Source organism: Myxocyprinus asiaticus, chromosome 42 (assembly GCF_019703515.2).
Source record: "Myxocyprinus asiaticus isolate MX2 ecotype Aquarium Trade chromosome 42, UBuf_Myxa_2, whole genome shotgun sequence".
NCBI lineage: Eukaryota > Metazoa > Chordata > Actinopteri > Cypriniformes > Catostomidae > Myxocyprinus > Myxocyprinus asiaticus.
Window position 1 is genome coordinate 33,403,949 of NC_059385.1, and position 17,703 is coordinate 33,421,651.

A 17,703-nucleotide genomic window follows, 5' to 3' on the forward strand; every position below is an offset into this window, starting at 1 on the left:
TTATATCATGAGGGGTGCCAGCGGTTTGCAACATCCCTTCAAGATCTATAAAAAAGCCCTGATCATCAGCGTTAGGTGCGTAAATATTAGCCAAAATCAGACTTTGCCCTTGAATTTCAGCTAAAACAATAATGACTCTTCCTAATTTATCTTTAATCTGTTTGAGAAATTTGAATTGTAGATGTTTATTTACCAATATAATGACTTGCTCTTACTTGAGCCAACACTAAAGAAAACATGTCCACCCCATATCTTCCCAAATTTTTCAGCTTCCTGCGGGGAGAGATGTGTTTCTTGAAGAAACACTATATCATATTTCTTACGTTTAAGAAAAGTAATAACCTTCCTTCTTTTTATGGGGTGCCCCAACCCATTCACATTCCATGTGGAGAGAGACAACTTATTCATATTAACATTTGACATATTGATATAATAAAAATAAAAAATTGTGTGTGAAAAACAAAATTATGAAGACCACATTCCCCATTAGTGAAACAATCAACCCCCGAACATCCCCCCCAAACAAAACAAACAGAAAAAAGAAAAACATGCGCATTAACCCCGCGCACGACAGCGCCAACCGGCGACAATCCCTCTAAACTCAAAAGGTCCATGAACACCCACGAGTCCCCACGACAACTTTGCCATCGGATTGCTCAATTTTGCCTCACAAATTTGTGAGGCAAAATTACATAACAGAAAATACTTTGTGAAATAAACCCAGTTAATAGGAAGAATGAGCACAAAAAATGTGTGGATTCATTCACAGAACTGTCTCAAGGATGTGATCTTCCACAAAACAAATTCCAGCTGATATAAAACCGTTCAGATTCCTCGGACAGACAAACGAATGTTCCGTGAGCCGGCTGTTATGAGTTCAGCGGATGACGTTTTACGGGACATCATTCAAATGTCCCGTAAAAAAAAAAAAAAAAAAACTCAAAACAAACTACAGCCAGCAGGAGGAATAAGCACGAAGAATGAACTGATTAATCCACAGCTGTTCCAAAGAAGTGTTATTCAACAGAACATGCTCCAGCCGCTAGGCGGAACCAATACAAAAAGAAACAAAACCGGCATCCCGGTTCCCCGGATGGTCGAGTCAGTTCACTCAGAGGCTGCATAAAAGTATATACCATGACTTACATAATCCGTCAGCTTTATAAAAGACATCCTTTGTGTGAGCATGTAATATTTTGCGGTCATCCGTAGTGTCCACTCTTAAACTGGCCGGGAACTTCAATGCAAATGTAATTTTCCATCAATGCAAAAGTTTCTTTAAGGAAAAGTGTTATTCATAAAACAAGCTCCAGCCGCACGGCAGAGCCAACGCAAAAAACCCAAAATTTCACCCAGCTTCCTCAAGAGATAGGTGCAGCGAGTCAGGCCCACTCACATGAGAAACATCAAATGGTTTACTCAGCCATTGATTCTATAAAAGACATTGCCAGATTTGGACATGTGAATACTTTGTGACCGTTTTTCATTTCTATTCTCAGTTTGGCCGGAAACATCAGAGCAAACGAGATCTTTTTCTGATGTAAGAGTTTCTTAAATTCCTTGAACCGATCGCGTTTCTCTCTTGTCGAACTCGCAAAGTCTGGGAACAAGAAAACATTATGGTTCTTCCAAGAAAGCTTCCCTTTGCTCCTCACCTGGCGCAACACAAGATCTTTATCGGATGATCTCAGAAATCTGGCCAGAATCAATCTGGGCCTATCTCCCTCAGCAGATCTGTGAGCTGGGACTCTGTGAGCTCGCTCGATTTCCAGCTTGTGGCCTGTTATGTCGAGCAGACTTGGGAAGAGCTCGTCCAGGAATTTCACCATATCTCTGCCCTCCTCATGCTCAGGAATTCCAACAATTCAAACGTTATTCCTGCGGTTTCTATTTTCAAGATCTTCAAGCTTTTCAAGGAGATGTTCCAAATCAACTTTGGTCGCGGGCAGATTAGCGGATGATTACCTCTCCGAAGATTCCAGAAAATCGATTCGTTTTTCAACATCAGACACTCTTGTACCTAACTCAGAGAATTTTATTTCCATCGCCTTGATCGATCGACGTATTACAGCGAGATCCTCCAAGTCAGCAAGAACCTTCGTCAACATCATCGACATGTTGGACAACTGACGCTGGATCTCCTCTCTCGCCGCGCCATCCAAATCGAGTCCCCGGTCTGTAGGCCTGTCAGGGCTTTCATCCTGAACAAGTAAGTGTCTTTTAATATCTCCAGAGCCCGAGGATTTTGACTTCTTTGCCATGTTTTGCAACAAAGGACAAATGTGTAACTGGGTGTATCAAATTTCACCAGATTATAACATGAGAATAATCAAAAATTCAGCAAAGTTCACAGAGCTCGTCGCTCACACGTCTGCTCCTTGCATGGCATCCATTTTCCCCCTCGTTTTTTATTTTTAATAAATTTGCAAAGATTTCAAACAAACTTCTTTCACGTTGTCACTATGGGGTATTGTTTGTAGAATTTTGAGGAAAATAATGAATTTAATCCATTTTGGAATAAGGCTGTAACATACAAAAATGTGGAAAAAGTGAAGTGCTGTGAATACTTTCCGGATGCACTGTGTGTGTGTGTGTGTGTGTGTGTGTGTGTGTATATGTATGTGTATATATATATATATATATATATAAGTTAATATGTTAATGACGAAAGTTAATGACAATCACAGAATTTAATTAAATAAATAATGATGACTTTGGTAAGATGGGGTTACAGATTGATGCTCAACTTTATAGAGATTAATGATAGAAATGTATGTATGTGACCGTATTCATACATTATGTAATGTGATTCATAATAAGGGTCTGTAATGTTGCCAAAAGTTTGTTTCTTTTGCTGGAAACTGAATGCACATGGTATTGTCATTTTTCTATTTCATAAAATGCATCACACATTTATTTATTTTACTAAATTAAGTTTTTGAATCAGTGAATGTAAACCTGGTGTAGTACTTTTTGTCAATTAGTGCAAATTGTCCCTTCATTTACCTGTGCATTTGGCTTCTGGATTTTGGAAAATAATTATGTAACATTCTAAAGTAATTTAATCACATTTTATGACTAAATATTAAGCCTAATATTTTTGATATATTAACAGGCCTACCAACTCCATTGATAAAAGTGTCATTAATAAATTCATTATAATGTAACATGGGGCTAAATAGAGAAGAAATTTAGCGCTAACATTTTTTACATTTGTGAATGGCAATTGTTGTTAAAGTAACAAAAAACAAAAAAAATCACTTTTTTGTTCTTCGGTTTTTGAACACAGTTTTCTCTTGGCACACCTAAAGCCTTGTTTCTGGCCATGACTTTCCAATGATCCAAGTATATCAATACAAAGTATTAAAAGTTCCTTATTCTCTGATAAACTGTGAAAATGAGAGAAAAAGATACATTTAAGTTGCACTTGTGACTTAAGAGCGGTTCAAACCCTCTTTAATTCACGAAGTTTTTACTACTTCGATGTTTTTTGGAAAATACGTTGAAGAGATTAAGTACTACTTTAGTGATACTAACGTTCTACTTAGTGCCTCAGGAAACCCAGCCATGGACAAATAAGTGAAATGAGACAAAGTTTCCAATGAAGGACTGGTCACCCTACTGCATTATACGTAAATCAAATCAAAAAATCAAATCACTTTTATTGTCACACAGCCATATGTTGTGTGAAATTCTTGGGTGCAGTTCCAATCAACATAGCAGTCATGACAGTGATGAGACATATACCAATATACAATAACATCAAATTAACACAACACAATTTAAAGTCTAATATACACATAATTACACACAACACAATATACAAATAATAACATACACTGTACAGTATACAATACACACAATATAGAATACACATTATTCAATTAAAAAAAAAGTACAGTATGTACAGTAGGTTGTATTGTACTATATTGACATTCAGGCTGTCGGTTGATAGTAAGTTGTTAAGAGAGAATATAATATAATAATAATATAATTTATGACAGTCCGGTGTGAGATATAAGAGTAATAAAGTGCAGTGCTGATGTATTTTGATCGTGGGAGATCAAGAGTTCAAAAGTCTGATTGCTTGGGTAATCACGTCATGCCTACCTGCACAGCAATCAGCTCTTCAAACATCTGAGTTATGTAATAACCTGGACAATGTATGGGCTATCTTTTTATAAACATTTTTAAAAGCCAGTGCATTCCACATACTGGTCTGTGCTTCACTACAACACAAATGCAACCACTCTGCGTGGTCCAGTGGGTTGTGTTATGCGCAGCTTCGCCACACCTTTTGATAGAGATTTTGATAGCTGACAGCTAAATAAAACAGGCTGATTGTCTAAGAAGTAGGCTAAGAAATTTTGTGTGCAGATGCGAGGGACCAATAGGCTATTTCTAAAACAGACAACTAATATTTCTCTGGTACACGTAGGTTGCAGAACCCATGCCTATGCAGAAGAATGTTAGCATGAAGCCCTGTCTATAGACCCTTCCCTAACTAGTACAGTTTGTGTCACAGGTATTCCTTAGTCTGGTTGCTTAATGTGAGAGAGATAATATGTAGTTGCATTAAAAGTTGAGCAGCGGTGGATAATTATTCTGTTGCATGGCATTGAGGAACTGATGGGTTGACCAATCAGTGGAAAGGTGCATCTCATTCCCACCCACATGTGCAAATATGTATCTATTTTCTACCCATGAACAATTGAGAAAAACAAACTATTAAATCATACACGGCTGTTCTCTCTACCCGTAGCTTTGGTCTTCAGCAGTCAACACCCAATCGCATTGCACCACCTACTGGTGAGAACGGATAGCACCAGGTTGAAATTGTGCATCGATACTCTGCTGCTTTTCCTGCAGTTCCAGGCTGTGGAAATTTGAACCACTAAATTTGAGGAAGCAAATTTTGTTAAGCGAAATAGAACGGGCTGAATTTTAACTGAATATTTTGGAAACGAATTTTAGAAGGTGAATATTTTTTTTTTTTAATTTTTATATGAAATGAGTTGTGAAATGTTTCCAAATGAAATACTCAATGCTTAAAAATACAACCATGTTATATTTCAGCCTCCTAAAATGCAAGCACTGTAATTTCAACACATTTAAAAGCAAGCACTGATAGGACAATGCATTTGTTTTTTAGATTAGAGCAATTCACCATGCTTTTATGCTTCAAAGACTTTAGTTGTTAATTTAGCTCCATAAAGAACTGCCCTTTGACAACTTTTAGGAAGTACCTTCATTCTGTAGCTTTCTTCTAAAACATTAAAGTCTTTTCCAATAACACTCCAAAAGGTAGCCCTGGTACTCGTCTAGATGAGTATTTCCCCTAGAGTAAGATCAGGGGCCGGTTGCATAAACACAGCCATTAATTTAAGACTGTGTCTAACAATTAGTTTGACTAACTAAAGACACCATAGAAAGCCTGTTGCATAAAACAAGCTCACAGTTGTCTTTAGTAAGACAAAAAAATCTAATTTGCATTGCATTGTGAGAAAAGACACTGAACAGCTTAAATAAAATGGCTGACAGTGGATGCTCAATACAGCTTTCATTCGCTGAAAATATTTGCTTATTAGAGGACTACAGTGCTTCAAAATTGATTCTAATGAACAAATTTTGTGATTTTAACCCAAATAATAAAAACACATGACATTTTTTTACCATCGTTGAAGTCAAAGTCTTCTACAAAGTCTCAACTCAAGCCCCTTTCAGCCCTCAACTGAAACCCCATTGGCTCAGCTGACAGTTATTTTCCATGGCAACATAGAATGTAAACAAAAGTTAGCCTAGGGGTCTGCTTCTTACATTTCGGTCTTAAATTAGAGTGATCTAAGTTTTTATGCAACTGACTGAAAAAAATTAAGACCAACATTTTAGACGACTTTAGTAAGACTAGTATAATACAGTTTTATGCAACTGGCCCCTGAATCTAAGGACTGTCTTTCTTTTTCATTAAGACCAGGTAAAACATTAAAAAGTTCACATGAATTGCACAGATCAGAGTCTTCCCTTGCATATAAATAAATAAAAAAAATAAAAATTAAACAGCCATTCTTGTTTCACCTTTTGATGTAAAAAAGCTCTTGTTTCTTAGAAAGTACAGTACATTGAGCACCTATATAATTTTGATTTACCAAATACCATTATAACTCAGAAATGTCATCTTCAAATTTAGACATAGCTTTCTTAACTCTATTCATAACTTGTGATAAACGTTTGACAGAAAATTTTAATTTGAACTTTTCCCACCTCCCACCATTGAAGAAGATTTTTATAATCGCTTTTATGTTCAATCCATTGATTCCAATAACTATTAAAATTTTCATGAAAATCAATATCTTCTAACAACCTATTATTAAAATGGCAATAATATGGTCGGGTTGTTTGTGTTAAGATTATGTGTAAAGTGGGGGGGGTTCACGTGACGCCATGCGAGAGACAGACGTCTGAAACACGAGCTCTGCGAACTTTGCTAGTTTTTTAATGATTTTCATGTTGTGATCCGGTGAGATTCGATACACCCAGTTACATACTTGCTCTTTGAGGTAAATATGGCAAAGTAGTCAAAATTCTCAGACTCTGGAGACATTAAAAGACACTTACGTGTTCAAGCTGAGGCCTCTGACGGGACTGCGAGCCGGGGACTCGATTTGGATGGTACGTCGGGAGAAGATATTCAGTGTCAGTTGTCCAACATATCGGTGATGTTGACGAAGGTTCTTGCTGACTTGGAGGATCTCGCTGTAATACGTCGATCGATTACGGCGATGGAAACAAAATTTTCTGAGTTCTGAGCACAAGAGTGACAGATGTTGAAAGACGAATCGATTATCTTGTGTCTTTGGAAAGGGAATTATCCACTAATCCGCCCGCGTCCAAAACAGATTTGGAATTCATTTCTGAAAAACTGGAATATTTCGAAAATATGAGCCGAAGGAATAACATACGAATTGTTGGAATTCCTGAGCATGAAGAGGGCAGAGATATGGTGAAATTCCTGGACGAGTTTTTCCCGAGTCTGCTCAACATAATGGAAATCGAGCGAGCTCACAGAGTCCCTGCTCGCAGATGTGCTGAGGGAGACAGGCCCTGATCAATTCTGGCCAGATTTCTGAAATCATCCGATAAAGATCTTGTGTTGCGCCAGGCGAGGAGTAAAGGGAAGCTTTCTTGGAAGAACCATAATATTTTCTTGTTCCCGGACTTTGCGAATTCCACAAGAGAGAAACGCGATCGGTTCAAGGAATGTAAGAAACTTTTACACCAACAGAAGATCGCCTTTGCATTGATGTTCCCGGCCAAACTGAGAATAGAAATGAAGAATGGTCACAAAGTATTTACTTGTCCAAAACAGGCACTTTCCTTTATAAATACATTGGAGTAAGCCATTTGATGTTTCTTATATTAGTGGACTGACTCGCGGTTGAGGAACTCTATTATCTGAGGAAGCTGGGTGCCATTTTTGTTTCTTTTTGCATTGACTCCACCTAGCGGCTGGAGTTTGTTTTATGGCATGACTCCAAGAAACTTTTGCATTGACTTAAGATTTTTTTTTTTTTTTTCCTGGCCAGATCGAGAATGGACATTTTGGATGACCACAACATATCTATATGCTCACATAAAGGATGTCTTTTATAAAGTTGACGGGCTGAGTAAGTTATGGTGTTTTTTTTTTTTTTTTTTTTTTTGCGCGGCCTCCGAGTTAGTTTGGCTCTTGATCATCCGAGGAACCGGGATGCCGGTTTTGTTTTTCGCGCTGGCTCTGCCTAACGGCTGGAGCTTGTTTTGTGGAATTACACTACTTCGGGACAGTTGTGGTTAAATATGTTTGTTCTTTGTGCTTATGCCTCCTAGTAGATTGATTACCTCATCTGCAGCACTCATAACAGCTGGCTCACTGATCATTTTTTTGTCTGTCCGAGGAAACTGAACGGCTTTATATCAGATGGAGTTTATTTTGTGGAGGAACACACCTTCGAGACAGTTTTGTGAATGAATCTACATGTTTTTTCTCTTATTCTGCCTGTTGGCAGGGGTCTGTTTTACAAAATATTTTCTGTTATGTAATTGTGCCTCACAAAATTTGTGCAGAAACACTGGACTTGAATAATCCGATGGCAAAGTTGTCACGGGGGTTCTCGTAGGTGTACATGGACTCTTTGAGTTTAGAGAGATTGATGCCGGTTGGCGCTTTCGTGCGTGGGATTAATGCGCACGTTTTTCTTTTTTCTGTTTGTTTTGTTCAGGGGGAAGTTCGGGGTTTGATTGTTTCATTAATGGGGAATGTGGTCTGTGTAATCTTGTTTTTGACACACTCATTTTTTTTATTTTTTTTTATTATATCAATATGTCAAATGTTAATGTGAATGGGTTATCTCTCTCCACATGGAATGTGAATGGGTTGGGGCACCCTATAAAAAGAAGGAAGGTTATTTCTGTTCTTAAGCACAAGAAATATGATATAGTGTTTCTTCAAGAAATGCATCTTTCCCCGCAGGAAGCTATGGGGTGGACATGTTTTCTTTAGTGCTGGCTCAAGTAAGAGCAGGGGAGTTATTATATTGATAAACATCTACAATTAAAATGTCTCAAACAGACTAAAGATAAATTAGGAAGAGTCATTGTTGTTTTAGGAGAAATTCAGGGGCAAAGGTTGATTTTGGCTAATATTTACGCATCGATCAGGGCTTTTTTATAGATCTTGAAGGGATGTTGCAAGCTGCTGGCATCTCTCATGACATAATATTGGGAGGAGACTTTAATCTTTTGATGGACTCAGTCCTTGATCATAGTGAAGCAAAAGTGTGTAAGCCCTCTAGAGCAACATTGACACTTCACAAGATCTGTAAAAATCTTGGTCTTGTAGATATCTGGTGACTTTTGAACCCATCTGGTAGGGATTATACATTTTTTTCATCAGTTCATAAGATTTACTCTAGAATAGATTTTTTTTTATTTTATATATATCTAAGTCCCTCATTTCATCTGTTGTTGATTGCTCAATTGGAAATATCTTAGTCTCAGATCATGCCCTGGTGAACTTAGAGATATTGCCACATACAGAGAAAAGGAAATCATATAGTTGCCACTTTAATGTATCCCTTTTGCAAAATCCTGATTTCCAACAAATGTTAAAGACTGAAATTAATGTTTATATGGAGACCAACTGGTCCTCAGTATCCTCTGTGGGCGTGGCTTGGGAGGCACTTAAGGCAGTTCTTAGGGGTCGAATCATACAGTATGCCTCATTTATCAAAAAATCCAAAGCACGAAAACTTGTGGAGTTGGAAGGAAATATTAAAAGTGTTGAGGCAGAGCTGAAGCACCGTATGTCATCTGATGGTCTCAGAGAATTGACCCGCTTGAAATACAGGTATAATACTATTTTGTCGCAGAAAGTGGAGTTTTGGTTGTTCAGGGCAAGACAGTCATACTTTGAGTCAGGGGACAAAGGAGGGAAGCTTTTGGCTAGATATATAAAGCAGAGAGAGTCTTTTTCTGCCATTCCCTCAGTGGTAAAATATTTACCTCAGCCATTGATATTAATAATCCTTTTAAAGAATTCTATCTTGATCTCTATAGTTCCACGTCTTCGTCTACTGTTGAAGATATTAGAAACTTTGTGGAACCATTAGAACTCCCTAAACTGACGAATGAGCAAAAAAACTCTTGATTCTGAGATAACCCTGGAGGAACTTGACGAGGTAATCAAGTCCTTACTTACAGGCAAGGCTCCAGGGCCAGATAGTGTTGCCGCTGAATTATTTAGATCTTATGCTACAGAACTGGCTCCACTTTTGTTAGAAGTTTATACTGAATCATTAAAGAAGGGAAAGCTTCAACCAACCATGACGCAAACCCGGATCAGTCTGATTCTTAAAAAGGACAAAGATCCAAGCGAATGTAAAAGTTACCGTCCAATTTCCTTGATCCAGCTAGATGTAAAAATTCTGGCTAAAATTTTGGCTAACCGATTAAGTAAAGTTATGACATCTCTTATACATATAGATCAGGTGGGGTTTATTCAGGGTCTTAGCTCTTCTGATAATATTAGGCGTTTCATCAGTATCATGTGGTCAGTGGCGAATGATCAGACTCCAGTCGCTGCCATCTCACTTGACGCCGAAAAGGCGTTTGATTTGGTAGAATCGGATTATCTTTTTAAGATGCTGGAAATGTATGGGTTTGGGAGTACCTTTATTGGTTGGATCAAGTTACTTTATAGACACCCTGTAGCAGCGGTACAAACAAATGGATTAATTTCAGATTATTTTACTCTGGATAGGGGCACCTGTCAGGGTTGCCCTCTTTCCCCATTATTGTTCTGTCTTGCCCTGGAACCATTAGCAGCCGCGATAAAAAAAGATGATGATTTTCCAGGCTGATTGCGGGAGGTGTGACGCATAAACTTCTGCTTTATACAGATGATATTTTATTATTCGTCTCTGACCCCACTAGATCTAAGCCTTGCCTCCACAGAATTATTAATTCCTTTTCCAAGTTCTCAGGATACAAAGTCAACTGGTCTAAATCCGAAGCTTTGGCTTTGACAGCATACTGTCCAGTAACGGCCTTCCAGCCAGGCGCCTTCCAGTGGCCCAAACAGGGCATTAAGTATTTCAGCATTTTATTCCCAACAAATTTGTCTGATTTAGTCAGAGTTCATTTTGACCCTTTAATAAAACTGTTTTTGAGCGATGTAGACAGGTGGGCTTCATTAAATTTATCGATGATTGGGAAGGTTAATGTTATTAAAATGAACTGTATTCCAAAATTTAACTACTTGCTACAGTCTCTCCCTGTAGATGTCCCCCTCTCTTATTTCAAGCAATTTGATAGCATAGCGAAGTCTTTCATTTGGAGTGGTAAGCGCCCCAGACTACATTTCAATAAATTACATAGGCCGATTGACAAAGGTGGGCTAGGCCTACCCAAGATTTTGTTTTATTATTATGCATTCGGTCTCAGACATTTGGCTCATTGGTCGCTTCCACCTGAAAGAGCCCCTCCCTGGTTCTGCATTGAACAAGAACTTCTTGCCCCTATTTTGCCATTGCACAGCCTTTCCATCAAATTAAATAGAGAAGTTAAATCACACCCCATTATTTCACATTTACACTCAGTATGGACAAAAGTGTCCAGAGTGTTTAATTCAGATATTTATCTAAATGTTGCCTCGGGCCTATGGCTAAACCCCAAACTATGCATTAATAAGTCCCCTTTTTGTTGGTCAGAGTGGATTTTGTGGGGGGTTAATTCACTCGGTGATCTTTACGAGAGCGGTGTGATGAGATCCTTTGAAAATCTGGTTCAATATTTTGGGATCCCCAAATCTCAGTTTTTTAGGTATCTTCAGTTATGCCATTTGCTCTGTACTATTTTTGGGAATAGCATACACCCCCCTAAAGCAGCAGATACTCTAGGAGCGGTGATTTCTGCTTTTGGAAAGGGCCATGAGGCATCAGTGTATTACGCCTTATTAATTCAGAGTCTGGTGGATGGAGTCTCAACCACTCTCAAGAGATTATGGGAGAAAGATTTAAACCTGGAATTGGAGGAGAAAGAATGGGCTAGGATTTTAAAAAACATAAAAACTGCATCGAGAGATGCAAGGGTGCGCCTTATACAATTCAAGATTTTACATCGGTTCTGTTGGACCCCCTCTAAATTGTATAGGCTTGGTCTTAAAGACACACCCACCTGCTGGCGATGCCAATCAGAGGAAGGAGACATGGCCCATGTTTTTTGGTGGTGCACTGAGATTCAGGAATTTTGGTTGAAGGTACAGAGTGTTCTGTGTGACATGTTGGGCATTCGGATTTCGTTTTGCCCCAGACTCTGTGTTTTGGGTGATGGGGCGGTCATCGACTTAGGTGATAAATACATAAACAATTGGGTCCTCACCAGTGCGATGATAGGCAGGCAGATTGTTTTAAGGGGTTGGAAGTCGGTGGGAGCACCCTCAATTCGGGAGTGGTGCGAGGAGATGGGAAGGGTGGCAGCCTTCGAAGAGGTAACATGTAGAAGGCTGGGGATATGGGATTCTTTTATTGGGAAATGGGGTAGATATTTGACGTTTTTGGATATAAATAAATATATATATATATATATATATATATATATATATATATATATATATATATATATATATATTTAATTATTTCATTCTCTGTAAATGTGTGTACTTATGTAAGACCATTGGGATGTTCGTTTGGGGTCGGGTGGGGTTCTTGATTGGGGAGGGGAAGTAGTATATATGAATCATTGTATATATGTAGTATATATGTTTTGTTTTTCTTTGTTTTGAAAATTAATAAAAATGTTAATCACTAAGATTATGTGTAAAGAAAAGAGGTGATGATCAGAAATTATTCTTTGGGTTGTATAGGTCCTTTCAGTGCTGCTACTCTATATTCTTTAATTAAAATCTATCCAAATGTGCTGCACTTACCCTATTTTCTGTCACTTTAACCCACGTATATTGTTTCATTCCCTTGTTTTTTCCCCCCTCAAAATATCAACAAGCCCTAACTGCTTAATAACTTATTTTAAAGTTGTTGCAGACAAAAAATTAGGTTCTTCCCTATTTCTATCACAAATAAAATCTGTAGTACAATTCCAGTCCCCTCCAATGATTAGAAATTCTTCATGAGCATAAGAATAAATAATATCTTTAAGTTTGTGAAAAAAGTTAACTCTCTACCATAGGAGCACAAACTTTTATAAAAAACAAAATCCCTATTTCTTATCTCCACTCTGATAACAAGTATCCCTTCTCTATCTCACTTTTAGACAAAACATTTACTTTGAGTGTAGGTGAAAAAAGTATTGCCACACATGCGCTAAGGTTGGTGCCATGACAAAGAGAATAAACCCCTCCCACCACAAACCCCAATCTACTTCATTATTTTCATTACTGTGTGTTTCTTGTAAGAACATAACTTGAATTTCTTTCAAATCAATACATTCTATTAATAATTGCCATTTACTTCTATCCCTAGCTCCATTTACATTTAAGGATCCTACTTTTATGACATTCATAGTAAAGGAGTAAAGAGGAAGAAAAAGTAAAGGAAAAGACAAACCCCAATGTGCACTTATTTTGAGTTACTTCTCGTAGTTCTACATTTTTCCTGATGGGTTTCATTGTTTGCCTGGCCGTTGTCAAGTATTTCTTTAATCTAAACCTTTTTTGCTGCAACAGAAATTCAAAACTACTCTCTTTACAAGCTTTAATCACAGACAAAACAAACTTTTCCAAATCGTGAAAAACTCCTCAAGCTCAACACCCTTCCCTTTAGTTTAGTCTCCATGTTTATTTGCTCAACCGAGTAGAAATCACCAGATTTACCGATGTCTACATCAATGCCTGAGTCGTCATCTCTAATACTCTCATCATCCAACACTTCACTTTCCATTTCATCAGTCAATCCCTTAGCATTATCTTGATCCTCTACTTTATGATCCAAAACACCAGTAGCACCACAATCACTAGACAAAGCATATTTATCCCTACCTTCATCATTTCCGGAACCACTTACACCTACCTCTACACTATCATTTGCTTCATTTTCCACATACGTTCCTCTTTCTGTCTCTAGAGCTCTTGCGTTATTCGGCGGCTCTCCTCTGCACTTGTTCCAATAACCGCAGCCACCGGCAATGACAAGCCTGCTTCCTCAACTCATTGTTTATGAGAGCAAGTAAATCTTTTATGGTCAATATCTACACATTCAAAACAGTGCAAATTGTCAGTGACACACAGAAATATAGGTCCAGTGATCCAGTGTTTTATTGGGAAAGGTCAAAAACATGAACACTTGTTGTCTGAAAGACAAAACATGTTTAATCACTGCAGATTTACAACCCAAAGGAATCACCTTAACAGCACTTGCCATTTTACCAAATCGAGACAGTTCTTTAACTAATGTTTCATCACTAACAAATGGAGGCATGTTACAAATTGTCACTTTTGTGGCCAGAGCAGACACGGGTGTGATCTGCACAAAAGTTTATTTAACCCAGATTCCTAAGAGAGTGAGAGAGACAGAGAGTGTGTGAAAATAAATAAATAAATAAATGAAAATAAACACATAAGCACATCATGAGCTCAAGGCTCTTTCTGTTTAAATGAGACTTTGTTGTACGCTGGTCTTGGACCCTAATAATTAATTTTCTTATGATTTCTGTCTGTCTTAGGTGATTATGCAGGCTTCCCTGGCTGTGGTCTTCTGCGTCTGCACAGCACATATCGGCATGACCTGAAGATATATGCTTCTGATGAAGGGCGTGTTCAGATGACTGCTGCGGCATTTGCCAAGGTAGCATGGCCTTCATTTGCTCCATATCAGAATATACTTGTATGGGGCCGATGCTATAGGGTAAATACTTGTTATCGGTATCATAATTTAATGAGTACATTGACATAATGACGTGGTTGCACTTGGGCCTCAAAGGTTGAAAACATGTCTGTGATGTGGATGTTAAAAATTACAAAGAAATTGAATTATATATTGTTTGTAACATAATAGTTTTAAGAGGGGGCACAAATGTAAACAGTTATTCAGAGGTTACATAACCAAAGTTATCCTTAATTTCATTACAGCTACCAAATTTAAAAGAAAAATCTCCATCTTTTCATTTTATCCATCTTTAAGTAATTTGTATGTATTGTATGTGTGTGTGTGTGTGTGTGTGTGTGTGTGTGTACATGTATATGCTACATAGTGGGGACCAAATGTCCCCACAAGGATAGTTAAATCTGAGATCACCTACATTGTGGGGCCCAGCCAGCGGTCCCCATGAGGGAAGTGGCTTAGTAAACATACTAAACAATGTTTTTTTGAAAATGCAAAAAGGTTTCTATGAGGGTTAGGTTTAGGGAATAGAAATTATCATTAGATCTGTGTAAAATCCATAAAATGCATGGAAGTCTATGGAGAGTCCCCACAATGATATAAAAACAAGTTTGTGTGTGTGTGGCTTTTTTCTCGCAATCATTTAATTATCATTCATTTGGAGAGTGCAGTCAAATCTTAGGATAATCCACGCCTTTAAGCCAAACCTGATGCCACATCAAAAAATTATGCAAGATAAATTATGAAATAATTTTTCCAGATTATTAAATTAATAATCACCAGATTACTTGATTAAAAAATAATCTATAATGATATCCCTAGGATTAGGTATTTGGGAATAGGGGTCAGCCTGGCCGACAATCAGATCCGATATTCATACTTTTTCTAATTATCGGAATCATTATTTTGTCTGATCTGATTGCCGATACATTTTAAAATGCACTCCGTTGGCTCTGATGCCAATGACCGCCTCTCTCCGAAATGTTACTGCTTGTAGTCTGGCTCAATGTCCCGCACACGGTATTATCGGATTGGTTGGCCAATCAGCACTGTACTCTGTATTCATGGGGGAGAAGTGGGAAAGAGTAAAGGCCATTTTACACAGGACGCGGCAAGCGGTGGACTCGCCATGCGGCTGCCGCTTTCTCTCGTAGAGGACGCGTTTTGTGCAGTCAAGGCTGTGCTCTCGTCACGATTTCAGAGGCGGCTGTTGCCATAGTTACAATCAACAAGAACTCGCTAAGTCACCTACACGCACACCAACAGCTTGCAAAGTATGTGAGAGAACTATTCTGCACCTATTTTACCTCACCTGATTGAGAAGTGCCCTGACAACACTCTGTTGTCAAATTTAGATGCAGTTGGACCAAACGGATTTTAAACTGGGCTCACATTGTTTCTTTAACTGTGTATAAAGTCATATAGAAGTTTTATCAAATCATTAGTTGTTCAGTTAAGCCATAATCAGCTGAGAACATGAAACTTGAGATAAAACATGATAAACGAATGATAAAGTAAAAATGGTATTTGTGTTTATTGTTGATTTGTGTATGTCTGTGATCTGCTTTCAAGAGATCCTGATGCATTATTTTGCTCATCATGTTTTATTTGTTATTTATAATTTCATTATAATTTAGTAAAATACTTAGTGTAAGGGTTATGACTAACATAGAGCTTCGTGACACCCACTGAGTTCTGTTAATGTAATTATTTATTTTTTTTTTTTTGGTACATTTAATTTTGCACTTTATTTTACATGGCAAACCAAATCGCACTTTTTCAAATCTCTTTTGATTTTTGAGGCATAATATAACTCGGGAAATTCCTCTTCCATGTTTTCAGCAGTCTGCTATGACCTCAGTAAATTTTTGTATGATTGGCTGTGAGTAAAGCAGACGCGGCTGCTGCTCAGGAAAAATATAAAATATTTGTATCTCTTGTACCGCCTGCGATTTGCCGTTTTCCGCATACTCTCATTGAAAATGAAATAGACACTCGCGCTTGCCGTGTGCCTTGAAAGATGCATCAGAGAGGACAAGCTGTTTTCGAGGGTAAGAATGTAGATGCTGAAGTTGCAATAAACATCACAATACTCCATTTCAGCGGTCACTAATTAGCTAATTAACGGTTGCCCCATGTCACTGTTTTTACACTTTAGGTTAGCAGCGTGACAAAACAACAGAGCTGAGTACACCGAAAGCACTCCGGGGCGTAGATAACACTGATCTTTCAGCGCTATATCTTTGAATATGTTTCCCTCGCACCGAACGCGCTTCATTAATGCCCTTTCACGCTCCGCACGCGTTGCCTCTCTCCCTCGGCCCGCGACATAACGTGCCGTATAGCACAGCTGCAGACGTGGTTATTTTTAAATACAGTGAGCAGCAATATAGATGGGCGGTAGAGATAAGGACTGATTTAACAGAGTACTCGCCCTTATGAGTTGGTGTTTTTACGTTACAGCTGATGATGGCATTGTGGTAGCTAGCTAACCAACATTAGGAAGTTTAGCAAACGTAACGTCAACTTTGTGAATAAAATCCCGTTGCCCTTTTTGCACTTGGCTAAACGGGCTAACCGGCAAGCTACATGAAGTGTGTCAACTACAATAACGTTGATTCTGGTCTGTTATCACGTTAATACATAACATTCTGTTATGAGTTCATTATTATTTATATATTTAAAGTTTCAGTTAAAAAGAAATGCTGCTAGGCGCTCCCTCCACTTTATTTTTGAAAAAATAAAGTTGATATTTTGTTTTCCAGTATTTTTCAAAAGATAATATTGAAATGTTCAGTTTTGCAGTATTTCATTAAGAACATTTTGTGTGGAGTTTGTGTTAGTGTAAATTTTGACACTCAAATTTTTATTTTTACTGCAAATGTATATCGGCCCCAAATATCGGTTATCGGTCTCCTTGATTCCTAATAATTGTTATCGACATCGACCCTGAAAAAAAAAAACGTATCAGTCGACCCCCTACTTGAGAACTTGTATTGGTCTTTAAAAAATTGATAATGGTGCACACCTAAAAAGGGCTTTTGTTTACTAAATTTGATGTGGTGAATGTGAAACTTGGCTAGTAAGAGTTTCACATTAATAATGAAATAGTAATTATCTTTTGATTTGCTAATGTTATAGAAGCCAAAGAGTACATCCTAAAACAACAATGAAAAATCACATGCAAATGTTCAGTAATACATTTGCAGAAGTCTTTCCATTTAGCCAGTTACTAAGGTGACAGGCTTCTCATCATAAAATTGATTTATGTGCTCATAAGAAGGAACTTGCCAGAAAATCTTGAAGGCAGAATAAAGCTTTCTAGATCATATTT

At 37.9% G+C, this 17,703-nt stretch overlaps 1 protein-coding gene across 5 annotated transcripts in view; it reads left to right on the forward strand.

The window, feature by feature from the left end:
* The window catches only part of ppip5k2 (diphosphoinositol pentakisphosphate kinase 2), a 236,972-nt gene that overhangs the window by 112,776 nt on the left and 106,493 nt on the right, over positions 1-17,703 (forward strand). For 3 of the 5 annotated variants that reach the window (XM_051683230.1, XM_051683231.1, XM_051683229.1), the window contains exon 16: positions 14,212-14,333. In XM_051683230.1, the coding sequence (XP_051539190.1) occupies positions 14,212-14,333 (122 nt within the window). Of the gene's footprint in view, positions 1-14,211; positions 14,394-17,703 lie in introns of all 5 variants that reach the window. The other 2 variants (XM_051683227.1, XM_051683228.1) reach the window with 1 other exon arrangement.